At 41.5% G+C, this 21641-nt stretch overlaps 1 protein-coding gene across 1 annotated transcript in view; it reads left to right on the top strand.

Moving 5' to 3' along the window:
- SPTBN4 (spectrin beta, non-erythrocytic 4) overlaps positions 1 to 21641 on the top strand; it is a 338530-nt gene that overhangs the window by 161494 nt on the left and 155395 nt on the right. Inside the window, exon 18 of the mRNA XM_053721767.1 lies at positions 12772 to 12974. Within this exon, the coding sequence (XP_053577742.1) occupies positions 12772 to 12974 (203 nt within the window). The remainder of the gene's footprint in view (positions 1 to 12771; positions 12975 to 21641) is intronic.

The raw sequence follows: 21641 nt of genomic DNA, 5'->3' as shown, positions 1-21641 counted from the left end.
TTTTATTTTTGCCTTTTTTATAGGTTCTATTAGGTTCTTAGATCCCACCCTTTTCTTGTATTACTCATGGACTCCACAGCTTGGGTACTTGTTCCCAGAAGTATTGGAACGTGGGCTCTCATCACCATGAAATAAATTAATTTATCAGCTAAGCATAAATTATGTTATCTCTATGTTAAAGTAGTTTGCAGCCTTTTTTTCACCTGAGACCTCATATCTTTGAGTCCTTATAACTCATACAGTGTTAATATGAGTGTAACTCTACTGTTAAATGTATTTTTGATGTGTTTTGTGCAATTTTTTTGTCTTGTGTAACAGTTATCCCGAGCTCTGAAGTCATACTAACCCATTGTGCATTAAATTTGATTGTGCTCAAGCAAACGCTTTTACTTTCAACTCTTAATATGCCTGGTATTACCATCAGTCGCAGAGCCGAGAAATACCACATATCGCTTGTGCTCTACAGATTGCGCACCACTTGTAATCTAGCCCTTAAAGGGACATGAAACCCCAAAAAATTATTTCATAATTTAGGTAGAACATACTATTTTAAACAACTTTCCAGTTTTACTCCTATTATCAAATTTGCTTCATTCTCTTGGTATCATTTGTTAAAGGAGCAGCAATGCACTACTGGAAAAAAAAATTGGGTTTTTTGTCCCTTTAATCTGTCTGATTTTACTGACAAACCGGCTAAAACTGAAACCAATATTAGAGAGATAGTAAAGGTCAACATTGAAGTGTGAATGATGCATCTCAATGTGAAATAGAAGCATTTTTTCGATATTCTTCCATTAGCAAAAATGCTTCTTTTAAAAGTTATTACTGTTATCCTGTGAGGGCCGTGCACCATTTTGCAAACACCAGACCTTCTCAGAGAGTCAGCAGTGGCTTGTATGACACAAATGATGGCCTCTATGTATCAAGCCGTCAACTTACCTGCATTCGACGGCACCAATACGCTCGCCTAAGTTCACCTAACATCGCTGCCGCGGACCTGAATACGCTCTCCAAAATGATCAAAAAAGCTGTCAAAAAGCCGCGCACCAAGTACGGAGTGATGAGCAGCGGACTGTTGTTAACTAACAGTCATCGATCTCGCTGCTCTTCGGCTTTTTTACAGCTTTCTTGCTACCCTGTCACTAAACACCCACACTATACTAAACTGTTTTACCCCTATGCCGCCGCTCCCGGACCCCGCCGCACCTACATAAAGTTATTAACCCCTAAACCGCCGCTCCCGGAGCCCACCGCCACCTACATTATACATATTAACCCCTGATCTGCCGCCCCCTATACCGCCGCCACCTACATAACGTTATTAACCCCTATCCTGCCGCTCCCGGACCCCGCCGCAACTAAATAAAATGTATAAATAGTTAATATCTATTTAGTAACTATTCTACCTAGTTAAAATAAATACAAAGTTGCATGTTAAATAAAAATAAAACCTAAGATAGCTACAATGTAACTATTTCGCTGCTTTCAGACTCCCATTGATTCATATGGCATCCGCCACCTCCAGGGCGGCGGATTGAAAACCAGGTACGCTGGGCCGGAATAGTGGCGAGCGTACCTGCTAGTTCTTTGATAACTAGCAAAAGTAGTCAGATTGTGCCGAACTTGCGTTCGGAACATCTGGAATGACGTAGGCATCGATCTGTGTCGGACTGAATCCGGCGGATCGTATGTTACGTCACTAAATTCTACTTTTGCCGGTCTGTAGCCTTTGATAACTAAGGCGAATCAGGCTCGCCACAGCTTGATAAATAGAGGCCGATGTCTTCACAGAAGCAATACACACCATAGTCAGCTCTCTGAGTTTAAATGCTGGTGCGCAGGCCCTCACAGGATATGAGCGTATCCCGCAGAAAAACAGTACTAACTTCTACTAGAAGCATTTTTGTTTATGGAAGTATATTGCAAAAATGTTTCTATTTCACATTGAAATGCACTTTTCCCTTTCCTTTAAAGGGACAGGAAACCCTAAAATTTTCTTTCATGATTTGGATAGAACATACAATTTTAAACAACATTTCAATGTACTTCTATTATCAGATATGTTTCATTCTCTTGTAATCCTTTGCTGAAGGAACAGCATTGCACTATTGTCAGCTAGCTAAACACATCTAGTTAGCCAATCACAAGAGACAAATGTTTGCAGGCACCAATCAGCAGCTAGCTCCAACTAGTTTAGGATATATGCATATTCTTTTTCAACAAGGGATACCAAGAGAACGAAGCACATTTGAAAATAGAAGTGAATTTAAATGTATCTTAAAATGACCTGCTCTGGCTGAATCATGCAAGTTTAATTTTGACTTTCCCATTATAGTAATAAAATAAAATGCAACTCTGCAGATCTATTTGTTTAACCACCACAAAGCACTGTGTGACTAGCGCTGCTGATTGGATCAGCTGCAATTTCTGCTTAAGACCAGCAGTGCTCTGTTGGTCCCAAGCAGTACTTTAACTATGTATTTAACCCCTCTGTGAGAGTTTAACACATAGATTTGTTGTGTTGCTAGTGATTCAATTCATATAGACTAAACCACAAATTCAATACCTAAGGATTTCTAAATGATGACTATAGATTGGTGTGAATATAGATTAGTCTTAATTTAACTGGATATGTTTATATGCAATATTATAAAATTTACCCCAAGCAGAGTAAGCAAAGATTATTACAAATTCATTTACAAAGATACTTCAGGTTTAGTATACATTCACAATAGTATCTCCCATACAAATAGGACCACTCCTAAAGAATGGCATACAAAAATATAAAAACACTCTCAAATTACAATCATTTAGAAATCCTTAGGTATTGAATTTGTGGTTTAGTCTATATAAATATACGTACAAACAATCACAGTCTTAATAAGGCTAATTCTCTTTAACACCTATCTAAGGTAGAATATTAAGATATCTTTAGCTTCTCCTAGCGCCCTCTAAATACTACATTCAATTTGTTCTTTAATTATATAAAATACTTTGGAGGACGGTGTGATTTTAGAAGGGTTTGATATCTATATTTTTGGCCAGCGCAGTATTTACTAACTTATATATTTTGCTAGTTATTAAATTGACATGTTCTAACAAATCAGAGCATGTATCAGTATAATGCCCTTTAATTAACACTTATGAGTAACAGAAAATGTTATAATATTACAAAGTATTAAACTGCCCTCACTTTGCTTTTTCATATTGCCACCCAGCTGGGAGAATTGGGTACCACCATCCCTTATTTACACATAGCCTATATATGTTTTTTTCTGTTGAGCATTAGTGGCCATATATGTGTGTATAAGGAGAAATAGGACATTTAGGGCCATATTACAAGTGGAGTGCTATGTTAACATGCGACCCTAAAGGGGCCAACTTGTCCGTTTATGAGCGCTCGTTAAATAATCAGTCTTTACAAGTGGCTGGTTAATGCTACCGCAAGCTCGCAGTTTCACTTTGCGCTACACTCAATTAACCAGAGGTTAGCATATATATATAAGCATATACATATATATTTATTAATTGCTGCCCAATGCTGCGCGATTTGCCCCCTGCGCTGTGCTAGGTGGTTTGCTGTGGCTGCCGGCATGAAAACAAGGCTCCCATTGGAGCCTATGGAAGCGTGCTCTCGTGAGCGCTTGGCTTTCGTCATTGTGAACACGAGGTTGCGTTTGCATTGCGCTGCACCAGTAATACCAGTGCACATTTACATGCAATGGTATTACTGAGTGGAGTGCAAATATCATGCTTGCGCAAGCACAATATTGCACTCCATTTGTAATCTCGCCCTTAAAGTGATATGTAACCCAAAAATGTTATTTTGTGATTCAGACAGAGAACACACTTTTAAAAAGGTTTCCAATTTATTTCTATTATAAAATTTGCTTAGTTCCCATGATATTCTTTGTTGAAGAGATACATAGGTATCTCTTGGAATAACATTCTTGAAAAACTGCTGCCATATAATGCTACGAACACCTGCTCGCTCCATACTTTTCAACCAAAGATACCAAGAGAAATAAGAACATTTGATAATACAAGTAAAATAAAAGTTGTTTAAAATTGCATGTTCTATCTGAATCATGAAAGAAAAAATGTGCGTTTCATGTTTCTTTAATATTATGCAGTATATCCTTTTTTCTGCATGGCAAGTTTATGTCATTTGTTATTGAAACTGTCATTTTCAGGATCTTTTATGTTATTGTACATTTTTTTGTGGGCGTGAGTCTAAGAGAACCGAGATTCTAAATAGATTTGACATATTCAGAAGCTAAAGCAGAGGTGGTTGCTTGGTGAACAGGTTTCCGGCGTGTTGGCGAAGATTATTATCCAGCAGAATGAAATCTGGGGAGGTAGAACAGCTGTTCTCCTTTGAAAGCACAAATTTTAGCAGATTAAATAGTGAGCTCTTTTGAATTAAAGTGAAAGAACATTTGAAGATGTCTTGTAGCAGGAAAACACCTTGTAGAGGATTCATGGAATGTGACCAACAGGCGGTCCATGGGTTACAGGCAAACCCCCTGCACAAGTGTTTGCGACCCCTGTGGAAAAAAGCATAACTAAAAAAACTGTCCCTGTCCCACTAGACATTTATAGAAAATGTATAATTGTTGGCGTGTTTAATAGTCATTTATGTATCCCTTAAGACTCCTAAAATATTGATCTGTAGCCCGCATGTCTTAGGAAGTTGACCATCACTGGATTAGGTAGTTTAGTTGAAATAATCTTTATTCGCTTTACATTATAAACAACAGGTACAGATCACATTGTTCATTGAGTACAAGCTGTATCGCCTTTACCAACTCTTTTACATAGGTCCTAGTCCGTTAATCAGTAATCTCTTGTAAGGTTGATATCTTCAGAGTCAGTTATTTTACAACAGTAAACTAGTATAATGTCTGTGATGCAACCTATCTGATCCATGTTGCTGCAAAGAGAATTATCAATTCACATTTATGTGAGCATGGTAGAGGTAATAACAAAAGAAGGCATCTTGAACCATTTCTCACTGCTCCCTCCTCCAAGCTCAACATGTTTGTATAGCCTACATTTCCCCCCCCCCCAAACAACTAAACAACAAAAAATAAAACAACTCAGCAATTAAGAAAAAAAGAACAAACTTCAACTTGCCTGTCGACTCTTCCCAAGTGCAGCAGATCCAGGAAAGGGGCCCCCACCAATTTTAAGGTCACTCCGAGAGGTTTTCTAGTCAATATTGGTTGGTCTTCTCCACCCAATCCAAACATTAGTTCCTCACCTTCCATAGTCAGGGTGCACCCCTCAACCCCACTGTCATCACTAATAACCCGCTAATAACCAGAAGTACCATATCTTGGAAAATTGATTGTGGTTATTTTGAATATGTGCTGCTGTTTCCGACAATTTATATGTAGCCTTTATTTTATCCGTCACCTCGCCCCACGAGGGTGCCCCTGACTTCCAGTGTCGTGCCACACATATTCTAGTAGCAGTACACAGAATCCGTATAAAGGTGTTAATGGGTGCATTAAAGGGTTCTATATGTTCGTTTAGCAGCGCCTGTGGAGCAGTCAGAGAGATAGATGCCGTCAGGACCTCGCTAAGTAGTGTAGACAGCCTAGACCATATCTGTTTAATTTGCGGGCAGTCCCACCACATATGAATATATGTCCCCCTGTCTGCACATCCCCTATAACAGAGTTTGCTGCCCCCCTGCGTGTAGTGGGAGGTGATAATGGGGGTCAAGTACCACCTGAAAGATGTTTTTAGGCAATTTTCTCTAAGGTCCGCACTGATCATTCCTTTGCTCGATGTGTATAGGAGTGTGTCCCACTCATCGATTGAGTATATTTTGTTCAGTTCCCTTTCCCACTGTTCCATTAGTTTAGTTTTAGAGGTATGTTTAGCCTTTTGTATCGCTAAGTATATAGCTGAAATCAGTTTTTTGTGTTGATTAGGTGAGTTGCATAGACGTTCGAGTGTTGTCAACAGTGTCGCTGAGCTATGTTTCCTAAATTTAGTGATAGTTGAAGATATTTGTAGGTACAGGAACCATTGCATTTTCTCTGGATATATCTTGTCTTGAATTTGTTGATATGTAGCTAGTTTATTATTGTGTAAAAAGTCTGCAACCCTATATAGCCCTTTATTGTCCCACTTCCCCATGTGTAGATGAAACTCTGGATTTAGGAGAGTCTTAATTGGTCTCACTACTGAGTCTATTGGAATTAGGTTTAAAGATCTGGACAACACGGTCCAAGTCTGCATCATCTCTACCGTAAGTCTGGAGGCCGGCTTTCCCTTAAAGGGTAGTTTCGAGTGATCCCATAGGATATCGTCTGGGTTGCTATACTCTGTCATTAGCGTCTCCACGCGGATCCACACCCGATCTGCTGGGTTTTTGCTAAATAAGGTGGTCTGAGCTAATCTAGCCGCTTGATAGTACTGTAAAGAATTTGGCATTCCCACCCCTCCCAATTGTCTGTGTTGCTGTAAAACATGAGATGGGATCCTAGCTGTTTTAGCACCTCTGAAAAAGCTCACTAAATCTTTTTGAAGTTTACTAAGGTCAATCAATGGCACTTTAATAGGTAGGGCTCGGAAAAGGTAGAGAAGCCTTGGTAGGATATTCATTTTAATTGATGTTAGTCGGCCATACAAGGAAAACCTGCCTTTTTTCCAGACATCTAAGTCTTTCCTAATCGATCTGTATAAAGGGACATAATTCAGATTGTATAAGTCATCAATGTTATTCGAAAGTTTAATCCCCAGATATTTAATCGACCCCTTATTCCATGTAAACTCAAAATTCGTTTCTATAAGTTTTTTGGTATGGTTGGGGAGGGCAATAGGGATAGCCTCACATTTTTCTAGATTAACCTTGTACCCTGATATATCTGAGTAATCTTGTAGAACCTTATATAGATTTGGTAGGGAAACGAGTGGTCTAGTCAATGTGAGAAGGACATCGTCTGCAAACAGCGACACTTTAAATTCCTGTCCCCTGAGTGAAACCCCATGGATATCTGGTGATATGCGTATCTTCTCTGCTAATGGCTCTATACATATTGCAAATAACAGGGGTGAAAGTGGACAGCCTTGGCGAGTACCATTTAAAATGTCTATCAGTTTTGACTGATAACCTGCCGCTCTGACACTAGCTGTAGGGTGAGAATAAATGCTTTTGATGGCTTGAACAAATAAGCCCTGAATATTTAATCTACCTAAAACTTCTAACATAAATTCCCAATCTATTCTGTCGAACGCCTTCTCCGCATCCAAGGATAGGACCAGAGAAGGCGTTCTCGTTTTGCTAAGATACTCTATCAGGGAGATCGCACGCCTCGTGTTGTCTGGGGCTTCCCTATCTGGAACAAAGCCCACCTGGTCAGGATGAATTAGCTTGGGTAAATATAATTTGAGTCTATTCGCAAGAATCTTAGTAAAAATCTTAATGTCCTGATTGATGAGGGAAATGGGGCGATAATTTTGACATAGTTTTGGGTTTCTGCCTGCTTTGGGGATAACTACTATTTTTGCTTGTAAAATTTCCTCGGGGATCTCATTACCTTTTAAGATATCATTGCATAGGGAAACTACATGTGGGATGAGTACCGATTTGAAAAGTTGGTAATAGTCCCCTGGGAACCCATCTGGACCCGCTGCTTTTCCTGGCTTAAGCTCTTTAATGGCATTATGGACCTCTCTAGTCGTAATTTCTGCATTTAATTCATCCCTGTCCTCGTCCCCCAGGGGAGTCAGTCTAGTGTCATCTAGGAAGTCAGACCGGAGTCTGGTCATCTGGTCAGAATGTGTAACTTTTTTTCCGTCATAGAGTTGAGCATAGTATTGAGCGAAACTATCCGCTATCTCCTGGGGATCAGATGTACAAGAGCCATCAGATTTTTGTAGAGAAGGTATCGTAAAAGACTTAGTCCTTTCCTTCAGCTTATGAGCCAAATATCTGTCGGGCTTGTTTGCATATAAAAAATAATGTGAGTTTAATCTGTGCGCTGCCCTAACTGATGTCTTGTTCATAATTGTAGCTAGTTCTAATCTTTTAGCCTGTAATTGCGTAAAGATGATGGGTGATGAGTTTAGTTGATGTGTCCTAGTGAGTGTGTCTATTTCTTTTTGCAATGTTTCCGTCTGCCGCCTAGCAGCTTTGGTTAAGGCCGCTTTTTCTTTAATAAGCAGCCCTCTAATATAGGGTTTATGTGCCGCCCAAATGGTGATGGGATTGGAGGTGGTTCCCTCGTTTAAGCCCCAATATTCTGACAGTGCCTTAGATATAGATTCTCTCGTCTTAACGTCTTGAAGAACATATGGGTCAAAGTTCCAGGACCGTGTTGCACTAGTGTGGAAAGTTTGTTTGATGTCTACTTGAACTATAGAATGATCCGACCATGCACATGCGTGTATCTTAGAAGAGGCTAGGTCTGGGATCAATGTCTGACTCAGATAGATGTAGTCTAACTTTGAGTAGGAACCATGTGCAAACGAATAGTATGTATAGTCATTTGTTTTACCGTATAAGGTGTCCCAGGAATCCAAAATATTATGTGATAAGAAAGTATCTTTTATTTTTTTAACTGTAGAGTTGTGTCTCATTTGTTTTCGGGTTAGTGGAACCTTGTCTTTGTCTTGGTGTGCATACATTGACACATTAAAATCCCCCCCTAAGATTATCCGGAAATGCGACCAATGTGTCAGTAGATCCGAGACATGAGAGAAAAAGGGCGCTTGTGATTCATTGGGCGCATAAACATTACAAAAGACTATGTGCTTATCCCGTATTCTACCTTTAAGTATCAAAAACCTGCCTTCTGGATCCCTAATTGTTTCTTCCATCACAAACCCCACCGAGTGATGAATTAGTATTGATACTCCCCTTTTTTTCCTATCTGTTATAGAGTGAAAATGTTGAGTGTACCCTCTGGCCCAATATTTGGGAATGGCTTCCCTGGTAAAGTGTGTCTCTTGAAGGTAAATGATGTTAGCCTTCAATCTAATGTATTGGCTCATCGCTATTCTACGCTTTGGGTCAGTGTTGAGGCCCCTGACGTTGTGTGAAATTAGTCGAAGATTAAAAGTCATTACTTACTATTTTGTGTGTGGGGGACCCCCCCCCCCCGGATCCGCTGTCTCCTCAATCATTCTTGTTGCCCATAGGCATTGTGGATAAGGTTTTCTTTGGTTAAATGATTCATGCATAGAAATGAGGCGAGTCGACAGGACATAAACAAAAACAAGAACACATAAAGTAACAATCAAATACAAATTGTCAAATATACAAATGAAAGCATAGTAGCCAAGGATCAAAGATCCCTGTCTCCTGTAGGCAAAAAAGGAAAATAAACAAAATAAACATAAAACAAAAACATCCCCAACCTTTACCTCTTCCCCACTCAGGTTGGTTGTAGTTACATACTGTCTGTACTATAACAATAGGCAATCTAATGAAAAAAAAAGAGGAAGGGATACACCCCCTTTTCCTTGAGAGTATCTGGAAAGATAACATTTAACATTTTCTTAACAATCACCTCCTAGCCTTTAAATGCTTTCTGACCCCATTCCCTCCCGAATCTACAGCTACCCTGACTTTCGCTAGTAGGAGTCTAATGTTCTCCCAGGTATCTGGTATATCAGTTCATACCCTAAAAAAGTGTCACTGGATACAAAAAAGGATACATTCTTCACGTCTCCCTCCTCCTAGAGAGATGTAGAAAAGCTCAGCTTAGTCAGGAACAAGAAGATAAAAAAGCACTAAGACTTAGCCTTTCTTTTTGGAACTTTGGTCCACTTCTGTCTCTGTTGAAGAGGTTGATTTGCCAATATTTGAGAGGAACTCTCTGTCTGGTTTAGTTGAGGAATCTCAGGAGTGTCCAATTGTAGTCTGCGGCATATCTCTGGAATCTCTGACGCTTCTTTCAAATTGAATGATCTTCCATTATACTGAATATATAAGCTGAAGGGGAATCCCCAGCGGTATACTATTTGATGTTTTCTCAGGAGTGTGGTAAGGGGTCTCAGATAACTTCTTCTTTGTAGAGTCCTCACACATAGATCCTGAAAGAATTGTATCACCACCCCCTGAAATTTGAAAGTAGGGTTCTTCCTGGCTGCCGATAGGATTTCTTCCTTTTCTGGAAATCTAAGAAACTTCACTATGACATCTCTAGGTGGCGCTTCTTCTTTTGGCCTTGCTCTTAATGCACGATGTGCCCTTTCCAGTTGGAATTTTTCTTCACCCGTTTCTCCCGTGATGGCCTGAAATAATTGGTGTAGATAAATGGGAAGCTCCTCAGCTGAGATTGTCTCTGGGACCCCTTTTAGACGTATATTACATCTACGGCCTCTGTTCTCGAGATCTTCCAGTTTGTCATGCATCTCATTTACTTCCTGCTGCTGCGTGGAGATCTTTTGAGTAATATCAGAAAGGTCTTCTGTAATAGTGGTTTCATTTTCTTCTAGGGTTGCAACCCTAGTACCCAACTCCAAGATGTCTTGCTTTATGTCTGCTAGGCTATTCGTGACAGTATTTTGAAAAGCGTCAAATTTTTCCCAGAGCTTATCAAAATTTTTACTAATATCCTGTTTAGATACCAGTGCCTTCAAGTCAGCTTTTGTAGCAGGAGTTGCATCTTCTTCTGTATATTGTGAACCTGCATCAGAGTCGTTATCTTCTTCCAGCGCCATGTTAGCAGACTCTAAATGTTTCTCTCCTTTAGCAGGTTTGAAAAACAGGCTGGCTGCTGCTGATTTAGGCCCCTGGGAGGGTTTATTCTGTTTCCTCACTGACATGGTTCTGATAGATTTAGCCAAATTTCCAATGGTATATTAGTTTGGAAGTTTATAGTAGAATAGATGCATTGATAAAAGGAGGTTAATGCAATAAATGCAAAAGGCACATAAGTCAGTACTTAACCAATGTAAGAGGCTAGTGGTAGAGAGACAATGCTGTAGGTTTCTGAGTATATTCCAGCTTTTTGATGCTCCTCCACCCTTATCTCTATCAGCATTATATATGTCGACAGCGCTCTCTGATAACGAAATCAAAGCTTTTATTTCTCTCTAATATCGTATCTCAGGCTTATAAGATAGATGGCAGGATTGATTTAGACCCCTTGTCAGCATGTAGGTGTCCTTGTCGCCTTACTAGATGTCTGATAATGGCTGTATAAGAAGTGCTTTCATTGGTGTGTGTCCCTCTTAGTATCTGTGGCTGTGAAGTGCAGGATTCTTTAGTCTGGGTCCCAGCATTATTAGAAAATGGCCGTTACATATGCTCTATATTTATATGCATTGTATATGCATTAATAACTTCCATCCCCTTCAGGGGTTAATATGGGCTCATGAAAACATAATGTGGACTTTGAATGGTAGCCCCACACATATCGCCCAGCTCAACTTTCAGTCTCTCAGATCAGCTCTGACTAGCGTGTCATTTTCAAATACCCTTCTTACCGCCACTGGTTTATGCGCCTCTAGGCCCTCTATGTCAGCCCGCTCCTCACCGGGTCTTTTTTTGAAGCCTTGCTGTCCTCCGTTAGAGTCGCTAGATGTCCGGTGTAGCTGCTAGTCTTAGGAGTCGTTTAAAGGGTATGCGCTTATTCCTGGTAGCATCCCCAGCAGCTAAATCTCTTAGAAAGTTGCTCTGGTGTTGCGTTAACACGCCACCAAAATGGCGCTCGGCATCTATCTGCTCCTGTGCTCCACCGCTAGCAGACAGATTTATGGCTCCCAGCAGCAGTTCCAGCCAATTTCGGGAGTGTGCACTTCTTTTCCCCACAAAATGAGGCAAAACTTTTATGTTTATCCCCTCAGCATATCGTCCTATGCCATAGTACTGCACAGAGCTCCAACTCTAAGCAGCCATCTCCTAACGGCTCCAGGCTCCGCCCCCCGGATTAGGTAGTTTAAAGGGACAGTCTAGTCAAAATTAAACTTTCATGATTTAGAGAGGGCATGCAATTTTAAACTACTTTCCAATTTACTTGTATCATCAAATTTGCTTTGTTCCCTTGGTGGTATTTTTAAAAAGATAAACCTAGGTAGGCTGAAACTAATTTCTAAACCATTGAAAACCGCCTCTTAGCTCAGAGTATTTTGAAAGTTTTTCACATTTAGACAGTACTAGTTCATGTGTGTCATAGAGGTAACATTGTGCTCACTCTCATGGAGTTATTTAGGAGTCTGTACTGATTGGCTACACTGCATGTCTGTAAAAAGCACTTAGATAAGGGGCAGTCTGCAGAGGCTTAGATACAAGGTAATCACAGAGGTAAACATATATTAATATAACTGTGTTGGTTATGCAAAACTGGGGAATGGGTAATAAAGGGATTATATATCTTTTTAAATAATAAAAATTCTGGTGTAGACTGTCCCTTTAACATAGTAACATAGTAGATGAGGTTGAAAAATGACCGGAGTCCATCGAGTTTAACTTATACAAATCAAATATATTTACAAAAAAGCTCAAGTTGAGCTTAAATTAATCCTTCTAAAAGGTGACCCATTTAACACAAGCAATCACATCCATGAATTCTGTTTCAAGCCAGAAATGTATCCAAACCATTTTTAAATGTATCTTAGGTATTGGCATTCACTACCTCCTTTGGGAATGAGTTCCACAATTTTATTGCTCTTACAGTGAAAAAACGTTTCCTTTGCATGAGATTAAATTTCATTTCCTCCAGCCTTAAATTGTGACCTCTTGTCACAAACAAACATATTAATGAATAAATTTTCTTGGAAGACCTAACAACATTTCCCTATTTACAGGAGTCAACATTGGCTCATGTTGAGCTGCCTAATACTGTAGAAGGCGTGGGAGAAGCCATAAAAAAGCATCGGGATTTTCTTACTACTATGGAAATAAATGTTCAGAAGGTTACAGTGGCTGTAGAGGCTGGAGAGAGCTTAATACGGCTGGGGAACGTATTTGCAGACCGAGTGCAGGAAAGGATCGCTGCCATCCAAAAGAGGTAAGCTTGATGATTTTACACCATATTTATAGTCTTTGCCATCAACTAGATGAGGTGAGAAACCAGTGGTCTTTGATAGGTCAACCACAATCATGTGTTCTTCAACAAGCTGAATCTTGGAGATGGACAGTAGATTTACTTGTGACAGTAAAAGGATAAAGAGAAGAGATGGAGATTTTTTTTTAATAGGGAATAGGAAAATTTGAGACTACACCGAGAATGAAAATACAGAATATTCTTATATATATTTATAAGGGGTGCACAAAAAATTGGCATTCGTTATCCTGCATTCATTTATTGAGTGACAAAAGATTTTGCATCACTAATATTACGTATATGATATATTGATGTTGGAAATTTGGGGTTTAGAGGGTAGATGAGAAGAGAAGGTGTGAAGGTACAGCGGATGTTGCTTTTAGGCAGGGCCAGTTAAAGGATTTTTTACACCCAGAAGAAGATACATTTTGCTGTATATCATAAATTAGCTATCTATAGCGTGTTTTTTTAATATTTAATTACAGAGAACATAGATTTCCGATTACTACACAAAAACTTTGAAACGTTGACAGTTCGTCCGTCACCTGTCACCCACTTCATAAAAGTCACCCACCATCCTCTCAGATCATCTGTTTTGGAAAGCCATAAAAAGCCAGGGAGATTAAAAAACAGACATTACAAAAAAATTATTTCTTTTTTTTTTCAATTCGTCTTTATTAGCAGGGAAAGAAAAACAATCACATGATGATTCAGAAGAGCAAACAAGTGCGGTGCGCAGACCGCAGTTTTTAACCACTTAACATGTGTTTGACAAAATACACGAAAAATTGCATATAAGTGTATGTTCACCACACCACAAAAGAAATATAATTCTGTGGTCATACAAGATACAATACAAATGCAATTGTAGTGTAGTCAATCTAGCCTATTCACTTGTGACTCATTCTCTCCCTTTTTCTTGTTTAATATATCTTAACAATTACTATATTACAATAACTTACGACATTAACAATAGTCGTACCTCAACACAAAAAAACAAAAAAGGGGGGGGGGGGAGAGGGGAAGTGAAGGGAAATGGGGAGGGGAAGCCGACCTTCCCCTCCCAGGCACCAACAGGTCAGAACACAGTAAATTGAAAGGTATTACAACATGTTAGAGTGTGCTAGGGCATGTTAAAACAACATCTCTTCCTGGAAAGCTGCACCAGGTTGGCTTGTAGGAGGTTCCATGAGCCCCTGCCATTCACCTCTCAGATTCGCCAACAGCATTAGTTCCAGATGAGCAAAAGGTTTGAGGACCTAGAGCTACTAGGCTGGTTGTAGGGTAGTAATAAAGGGCTTCCATTTTTTAAGGAAGGGTTGTAATCTAAGCTTAGTGTTAAGCTTAGTGTCGCGTTGTTCAATGAAAAGTTGTTTCATCAAGCGAAGTTTAAATTGAGCTATTGTGGGTGGTTTTCTAGAAATCCATCTATCCAAAATACAACTTCGGGCCAGAAGCGTGCATAGGGTAAGTAGTTTATGGAGTTGTTTGTGCCTAGCCTCCCAGCCAAAAACATACACATTGCTTAACTCTATCTCAATCTCTATTTTGAATGTGACCCTTAACCAGTACTGAAATTGTCCCCAAAAACGTTTAATCTGCGGACAGAGGAAAAAATAATGCTGAAGTGAAGGGGACACCCCATTACACTTAACACATATATCTGGGTGCCCAGGTTTCCATTTCGACAACCTGTGAGGGGTGATGTAGTCTCTATGCAATATCCTGAGCTGGGCCTCCCTAAGTGGCATTGCTAGTGTAGCTGATCTAGTGGCCTCTATGCTATCCGTCATATTCTGTATCGTCAATGTCAGAGCAATGTCTATGCGTAGTTTAGCTAGGGTCTGTGTCTGTATGACGGGTTCTTTCCGCTTTTTTAATTGCTTATAAAAGTCTGACAAGCAGCCCAGCTGAAACATTGTCTGAGAGACAGCAAAGGGAGACCTATTCCAGAACTCGGGGTTAGCCTGCATAACACTCAAAGCATAATGATGCACCTGCAAGTATGCATAAAAATGCTTGTTAGGAATAGGAAATTTGGCTTTGAGCTCCTGGAAAGATCTAACAGTGTGCAGCAGTGGGTCCACCACATCACCCACCGTGTTAAGGCCCAGAGTTTTCCAAATACGGAACGGTTTATGCTCGTTCCCCGCTGGGAACTCCGGATTGCCCACAAGCGGCAGAAACTTTAAAGGGGGGTGAGTGAGTCCCATATACCTATTAATTAGTTGCCACGCTCTCAAGGGGTCCCTATATAAGACACTGGTAGCTACTGAGTGTGGAATGTCTTTCAGTGGTGCATAAGGGAGATATGCTAGAGCAATAGGAGCTAGAGTCGCCTCCTCCAGTGGGGCCACACAAAAGTGAGAGGTGCCCAGTTGCCAATCTGTTACCAGTCTGGCTAGGGTCGCCCAGTTATAGAACTTCAGATTGGGAAAGCCCAGACCCCCACTAAGGAAGGGGAGTTGGAGCTTCTCCAAGGCTATGCTGGGTTTTTTACCTCTCCAAACGAAGGTGGACAGAGCTCTATTCCAAATGGCTAAGTCGTTGTTGGTCATAAGGAAGGGCAGCATCAACAGAGGATACATTATCTTCGGTAGTAAGGTCATCTTGACCAGACTGACCCGGCCCGATAAACCCAGCGGGAGATTGATCCAGCTATGGAGTTGCGTGGCTATACTACTACATCTCTCAGAGATATTAAGGGTGTACTTCTTATGGGGGTCTCTATGTGCCTTGATACCAAGGTATGTCAGTGCACCCTGTACCTCCACAAACGGAAAGGTATGTCCAGAGTTGGGATGTTTGTTAAGCCACAAGATCTCCGACTTAGATGTGTTAATCTTATATCCCGAGAAGTCTCCGAACTCGGAGATAGTATTCATTATGCGCGGTATGTATCTTGAGGGTGAGTCTACAAAAAGCAACATGTCATCCGCATACAAGGCCATTTGTACTGGGTGGTTTCCCAGCACGATGCCCGGAAAAGATTTCCTCAGCTTAATTGCCAGGGGTTCTAGAGCCAAGTTAAACAGAAGGGGCGATAGGGGACACCCCTGTCTGGTACCCCGTTGCAACTGGAAGTCTGGAGAGAATAGACCATTGACCAGAAAGCGCACCACTGGAGAACTATACATTTTTCGAATCACATCTAAAAAGGGGCTCCCAAAGTTGAACCGTTGCATCGTATCTATCAGGTGGGGCCATTCCACACGGTCGAAGGCCTTCTCTGCGTCCAGAGACAGCAGGAAGGCCTCCGCAACACTGGTCCCCTCACCCTTCTTGTCCAAGGACCAGTAGTGATCAATTACATGACGCACCTTGCGAAGGTTAATTACAGAGGAGCGCTGAAACACGAAACCCGTCTGATCTGGATGTATTGACTGGGGAAGAACAGATTTTAATCTGTTGGCCATTATTTTCATAAAGAGTTTGTAATCCGTGTTAAGCAAGGAAATGGGTCTATAGGCCTCAGGAAGCGTATGATCTTTACCCGGCTTAGGAATTAGGGTAATGTGTGCAGAGGTGAAATCCCGCGAGGGCATTGTCTCCCCTTGAAAGTAAGTGTTGAAAAGTTTAGTCAATGAGTTGCCAATTTGTGGTAGGAGGATTCTATAAAAATCGTCAGGAAGACTGTCCAGGCCTGGAGCCTTCCCCACTGGGATAGACTTCAAGGTAAACGCGACCTCCTCTGTTGTGATGGGTGCATTCAAAGCATCCACCTGATCCTGAGTCAGTTGGGGTAGATTAAGAGATTGCCAGAAGTGCTCCTGGGAGACCGGGTCGGAAGGACCCTGACACGAGTAGAGCTGCGTAAAATACTGAGCGAAACATTTTGCAATCTCCTCAGGGGAGGTGTATGTGCGCCCATGATGTTTGAGTGCCGCAATGTTAGACCCTGAAGACCTTGATTTAGTTAATGCTGCAAGCATTTTGCCTGGTCTATTACCAAACCTGTAGTATTTACCAGCCATCTTTAGCAAAACCGAAGCAGCCTGGTGTCTCATAAATGCCTCCAGTTCTGCCTTGGTCGCCACGTAACTCTCATGCGTGCCAGATGTTCAAAGAGAACAATGAGTTTGATAGGCCTGGACCAACTTTTTCCTAAGCTCCATGTATCTGAATTGCGTTTTAAATTTAATCTTTGAGACGTATGATATTATGGAACCGGATAAGACTGATTTTGCTGTCTCCCAGAAAAGCTGGGCATTATCTACATGTGTCAGATTGTCTGTGTAGTAGTCAGTCCAGCTCTGGTGTAGGAATTTGACAAAGGCCTCCGAGGAGGCTAGGTATGTTGGAAATCTGAGAGTGTTTCTATTTGCTCTTGGACCGCGTGCACCCAGAAGTAACGCCACGGGCGCATGGTTGGATAGAATAATGTCATGTATGTCACAGGTTTGAACCTGAGTGACCAGGGAGTTAGAGACCATAAACAAGCCTATCCTAGATAAAGTGTGCTTGGCCTTAACTAGGCATGTGTAGTCTTTACCTTCTGGGTGGCACAATCTCCAGATGTCACAAGTATCAAGGTGTGCTTCAAACATGCCAAAAACCCTGGACTCATATCTTGCTTTATAATTTTTCTTAGGGTCTCTCACTAGGTGGGTGCCTAACCATGCTCTGTCCAGTATATGTGAGGGGGAAATATTAAAATCTCCACCTATAATCAATTTTGAACCCATATACGGAGACAGTTTTTGTATTATGTGCGTCCAGAAATGCGTTGATCTATGATTAGGCGCATAGATATTGCAGAACACATAACTAGCATCGTTGATGCTTACCTGTAGAATCATAAATCTACCTTCGCTATCTAAATATGTATGGTTTACAGTCACCGCAAGTCGTTTGCCAAATAGGACAGCCAGACCTCTACTGGCACTAGTATGTGAATTATAGATAACTTGACCCACCCAATCCCTCTGCAGTTTAGAGTGTTCCTCATCTGTCAGGTTTCCTGTAATAGGGCCATATCCGCTCCCAATCTCCTGAGATGCGTAAGAATTGCCGCCTCTTAATGGGGGAATTAATTCCCCCTACATTCCAAGTTAGAATTTTAAGGGGCATGTGAAACTAAATTATAAGAGTATGAGAGGCTGATACACAGGGGCAGAGCCTGTAAGAAGAGGGAGGTGGACAGGGAAGGAGGGAAGGGAAAGAGGGAGGAGAGAGGAGAAAAAAAAAAAATACAACACAAACAACAGTGTAAACTCCCCTAGCACAGTACCCAAATCAAACAACAGTGCAACCAACAGTATCATTGTCTTATGGCATAAGGTTAAAGGAGGAAACCAAACAAGCATTGAAAGGGTGGAAAATACATTGTTTTTAGATATCCCCTTTCCAATACACCTGAAAACAAGAAAGGTTAATTCCTTCTGACCCCACCAACCCCCTCCCCTACAATATGATCGTACATATCCCTTAAGAGACATCTCAAAAAACATGGCACTAGAGCAAAACATATTGAATCTACTTGCTAATCCTCTTCGTGAGACAACATGCGAATTTGTGCCAAGGACATGGTGCCATACAAGCCTGTAAAAAGAAACATAAACATATCCCCCCACTCCCCCATACTGCAATAGTACCCTCTGGCAACATTATAAGTGGTCAAATTGTCAGACAGAATAATTGTTATAGTGACACATATCGCTAGCTGGGGAGAAAAAAAGAGAAAAACATAAGCAAATCAGGGCCCAAAGGCCTGGGGACATTACCAAGTTTTTTAACTTAACGTTCCTACCCAAACAGGTGTGCTCCATTAGGAGCCAGTACTCAGCCACTTCCAGGGCTAAGACAAAAGAAAGTAAGTAGGTAAGTAACCTCTCCATTTATTTAGCATAGATAATCCAGGATCGTCCAGAACTCATTATGCTGCTAGTCAGGAAGGAGGTTGCTGGTTCTCAGTTGCCAAATAGCTGCGCAGGGCTGGTGGAGAGTGGAAGTACTTTATGCCATGGGGTGTTTGAAGGCGTAGCTTGGCAGGATAGAGTAGAGCCACCTGGCACCCTTGCTCATGTAATTGCGAGCACAAGGGGGCAAACAATAACTTGGAGCGCTCAAAGACAACTTCTTTGTGAGATCTGTATGCTCTTAGTATCTTCAGCTTTTCTTGGAAGTTTAAGCATTTAAAAATAACCTGTCTGGGCTTCTGATTTGCATGTTCAAGAGTCCTTTCAGGCCCTATTCTGTGGGCTCTCTCCACGTCGATTGGTAGGATGTCAGGGGGTATTCCCAATAACTTGGGGAATGTGAGGGCAGTAAACTCCAAGAGGTCTTTCCCCTTAACCGACTCAGGGACCCCCACAATGCGCAGATTATTGCGCCTACTTCTGTTCTCTAGATCATCAACCCTCTCACGGAGAATTTGATTTTGCTTAAGTGTTGTCTCAGAGGGGACCTGCCTGTCCTCGACATCTGAAATGTGGGATTCAGCTACACTTATACGTGAGGAGAATTGGCGGACCTCGCTTGTAAGCGTGTCTACCCCAGACTGCAGGGAGTCCATCTTTGGGAGAAAGAAAGATTTAAGCTCTTGCAACAGAGACTTGTGGTCCTGTGAGGGAGATGCTAAACCCATTATGGGTGGATGAGTTTCACTATGCACTTCCACACTGTGTTTTTGTTGTCTCTTGTCTGCTCTTGCTCTTTGACTCATGGTATCGTTAGTGGAGGGGGGGAGTCTCTGAAAATATTTGTCTACTTTCATGTACCCTGACAAAGTGCCACGTGTTAAGGGTTACTGCAAGTGTGTGACAAAATTCCCCAAATATGCAGTATGCCACAAATTCTGAGTGCGCGTGGCCGACTAGAGTAATATTGTAATGTTATGGGCCCCTGCTGCATAGCAGTTTATAATAAGATAAGACCCTTATTGCGGTGTGAGAACCACTAGCACTGTGGTCAGATGCTGCACAGCCCACCTTTTGCGACTGAAGGGCCTTCAACCAGTTAGTGTGCTGATGTGTCTGAGAGGCTATGTGTTTAGCTTGGGTGTTTTAAAAAGTTGCATAGGAGCCCAAGAGCCTGCCTTACGAGAGTCCTGAAACAATGCACAAATAAAGTGTGGCCTCCAGACAGGTTGAACAGACCAAGCAGGCGGCGAGCACAAAGCCAGCCACGTGGCAGTCTGTGACCTCCACACACCCAAGGCCTTTGGTATGGCCTCCCCAACTTATGCAACGATGTCTCAGTGCACAAAGCACAGTGTTAAATGAAGGATTAATGCCCATTTACCCCTCTCACTAACCGTAACATAGCAGGATTGGTGCGGCCTTGTGGGATATAGTTAAGGCCTCTGATAGCATGTCACCTCCTCTGCTTCCAGCGATTTTGCTGCCCGAAGTCTCTCTCCGTAACAGCCCAGGGCCAAGATACCCAGTTGTGAGATTTGTCAGGAGAGCTAAGACCTTTGGTAAGCACAGTGTAGAGGATTGTGGCGCCCTGCCACTCCGTTTAACGGCTCCGCCGTTTGTTGCGTCCGGTGGAAAGTGCGTATGGGAAAGCCCTTCACAAAATACCTTTTGCTGGCGATAGCTAGTATTAGCCCTCCCAGAGTGAGGAAAAGTCGTGGGGTATTAGAACGGTCCGTTACTTGAGGAAAAAACTAAGTTTTTACTTATGTTGGAGCGGAGCTCCTTCTGCATGCGACCGTTCGACAGACCCGCCCACCGGAACCCCTCACAAAAAAATTATTTCTATGAAAATACTTTCTGTCTTGCTGTAGCGCGAATCGCTTGCAGGGGCCCCCTTACAGAAGAACCATCCCTGGTTTTTGGTTGCAGGCAGAATGGTGGGTGTGGGAAAGGAGAATTAAGAAATAAAAATTGGAATATTAGGAGTGAAAGAGAAGGCAAAAGTGAGTTGGGGAGACTCAGGCATTAGGAAGTTGTGGAAGGTGTCAAAAGAATAGGTACATAAGGGAGGCAAGGTGAAGGTAGGATGGTGGTGGTAGACGAAGAAAGACAGAAAACTATAGAAGGGTGAAAAAAGAGAAATGGGTCATATAGAAATATCATAGGGGTGGAAGAGGAAACTAAGGGAAAGAGCAAAAGGGGATAAAATAAAGTAAAATAAGTCAAGAAAGGAGAGGCAGCATCTGAAAATGGGAGTTTTAGGGAGAGTAAAAGGACTGATGGTAATGTAGATGGAGAAGGAGTGGGAAAGAAGAAGGTTTTGGAAGGGGAGATGGGGTGGTAGGGTGGAAAGACAGAGTAGGGAGGGCCTAAAGAGAGTAGAAGAACCAGAAGTGATGAGAAGAAGAATATGAATGAGATTCTAGAGGAAAATTGAGAGAATGGGTGTCAGAAACAGAGAAAGAATAAGTAGAGGAGGAATGAGAAGGGTGGAAGGTGAATAGAAAGGTAGGAAGATCAAAAACTCACTGGCATGGAGAGAAATCACACAGAATCTCTGGGGAGATTTAGACTATACACAGTAATGTAGGTATCTCTCCTTCATATACATAGCCCAGCATGGTGAGATAAACATCTCTCCAGGTAATTAGATATAAAATGTGTCAACGTGAGAACAATAAAAAGTAAAAAATGTCTGAGTGATCAAATAAAAAATGAAACTTTAATCCTAAACAATGCAAAAAAAGTCCCAGCTGAAATGTTCAATGTT

Source organism: Bombina bombina, chromosome 7 (assembly GCF_027579735.1).
Source record: "Bombina bombina isolate aBomBom1 chromosome 7, aBomBom1.pri, whole genome shotgun sequence".
NCBI classification, from domain to species: Eukaryota; Metazoa; Chordata; class Amphibia; order Anura; family Bombinatoridae; genus Bombina; species Bombina bombina.
Note: the sequence above shows the minus strand (reverse complement) of the source record. Positions and strands in the feature narration are given on the sequence as shown.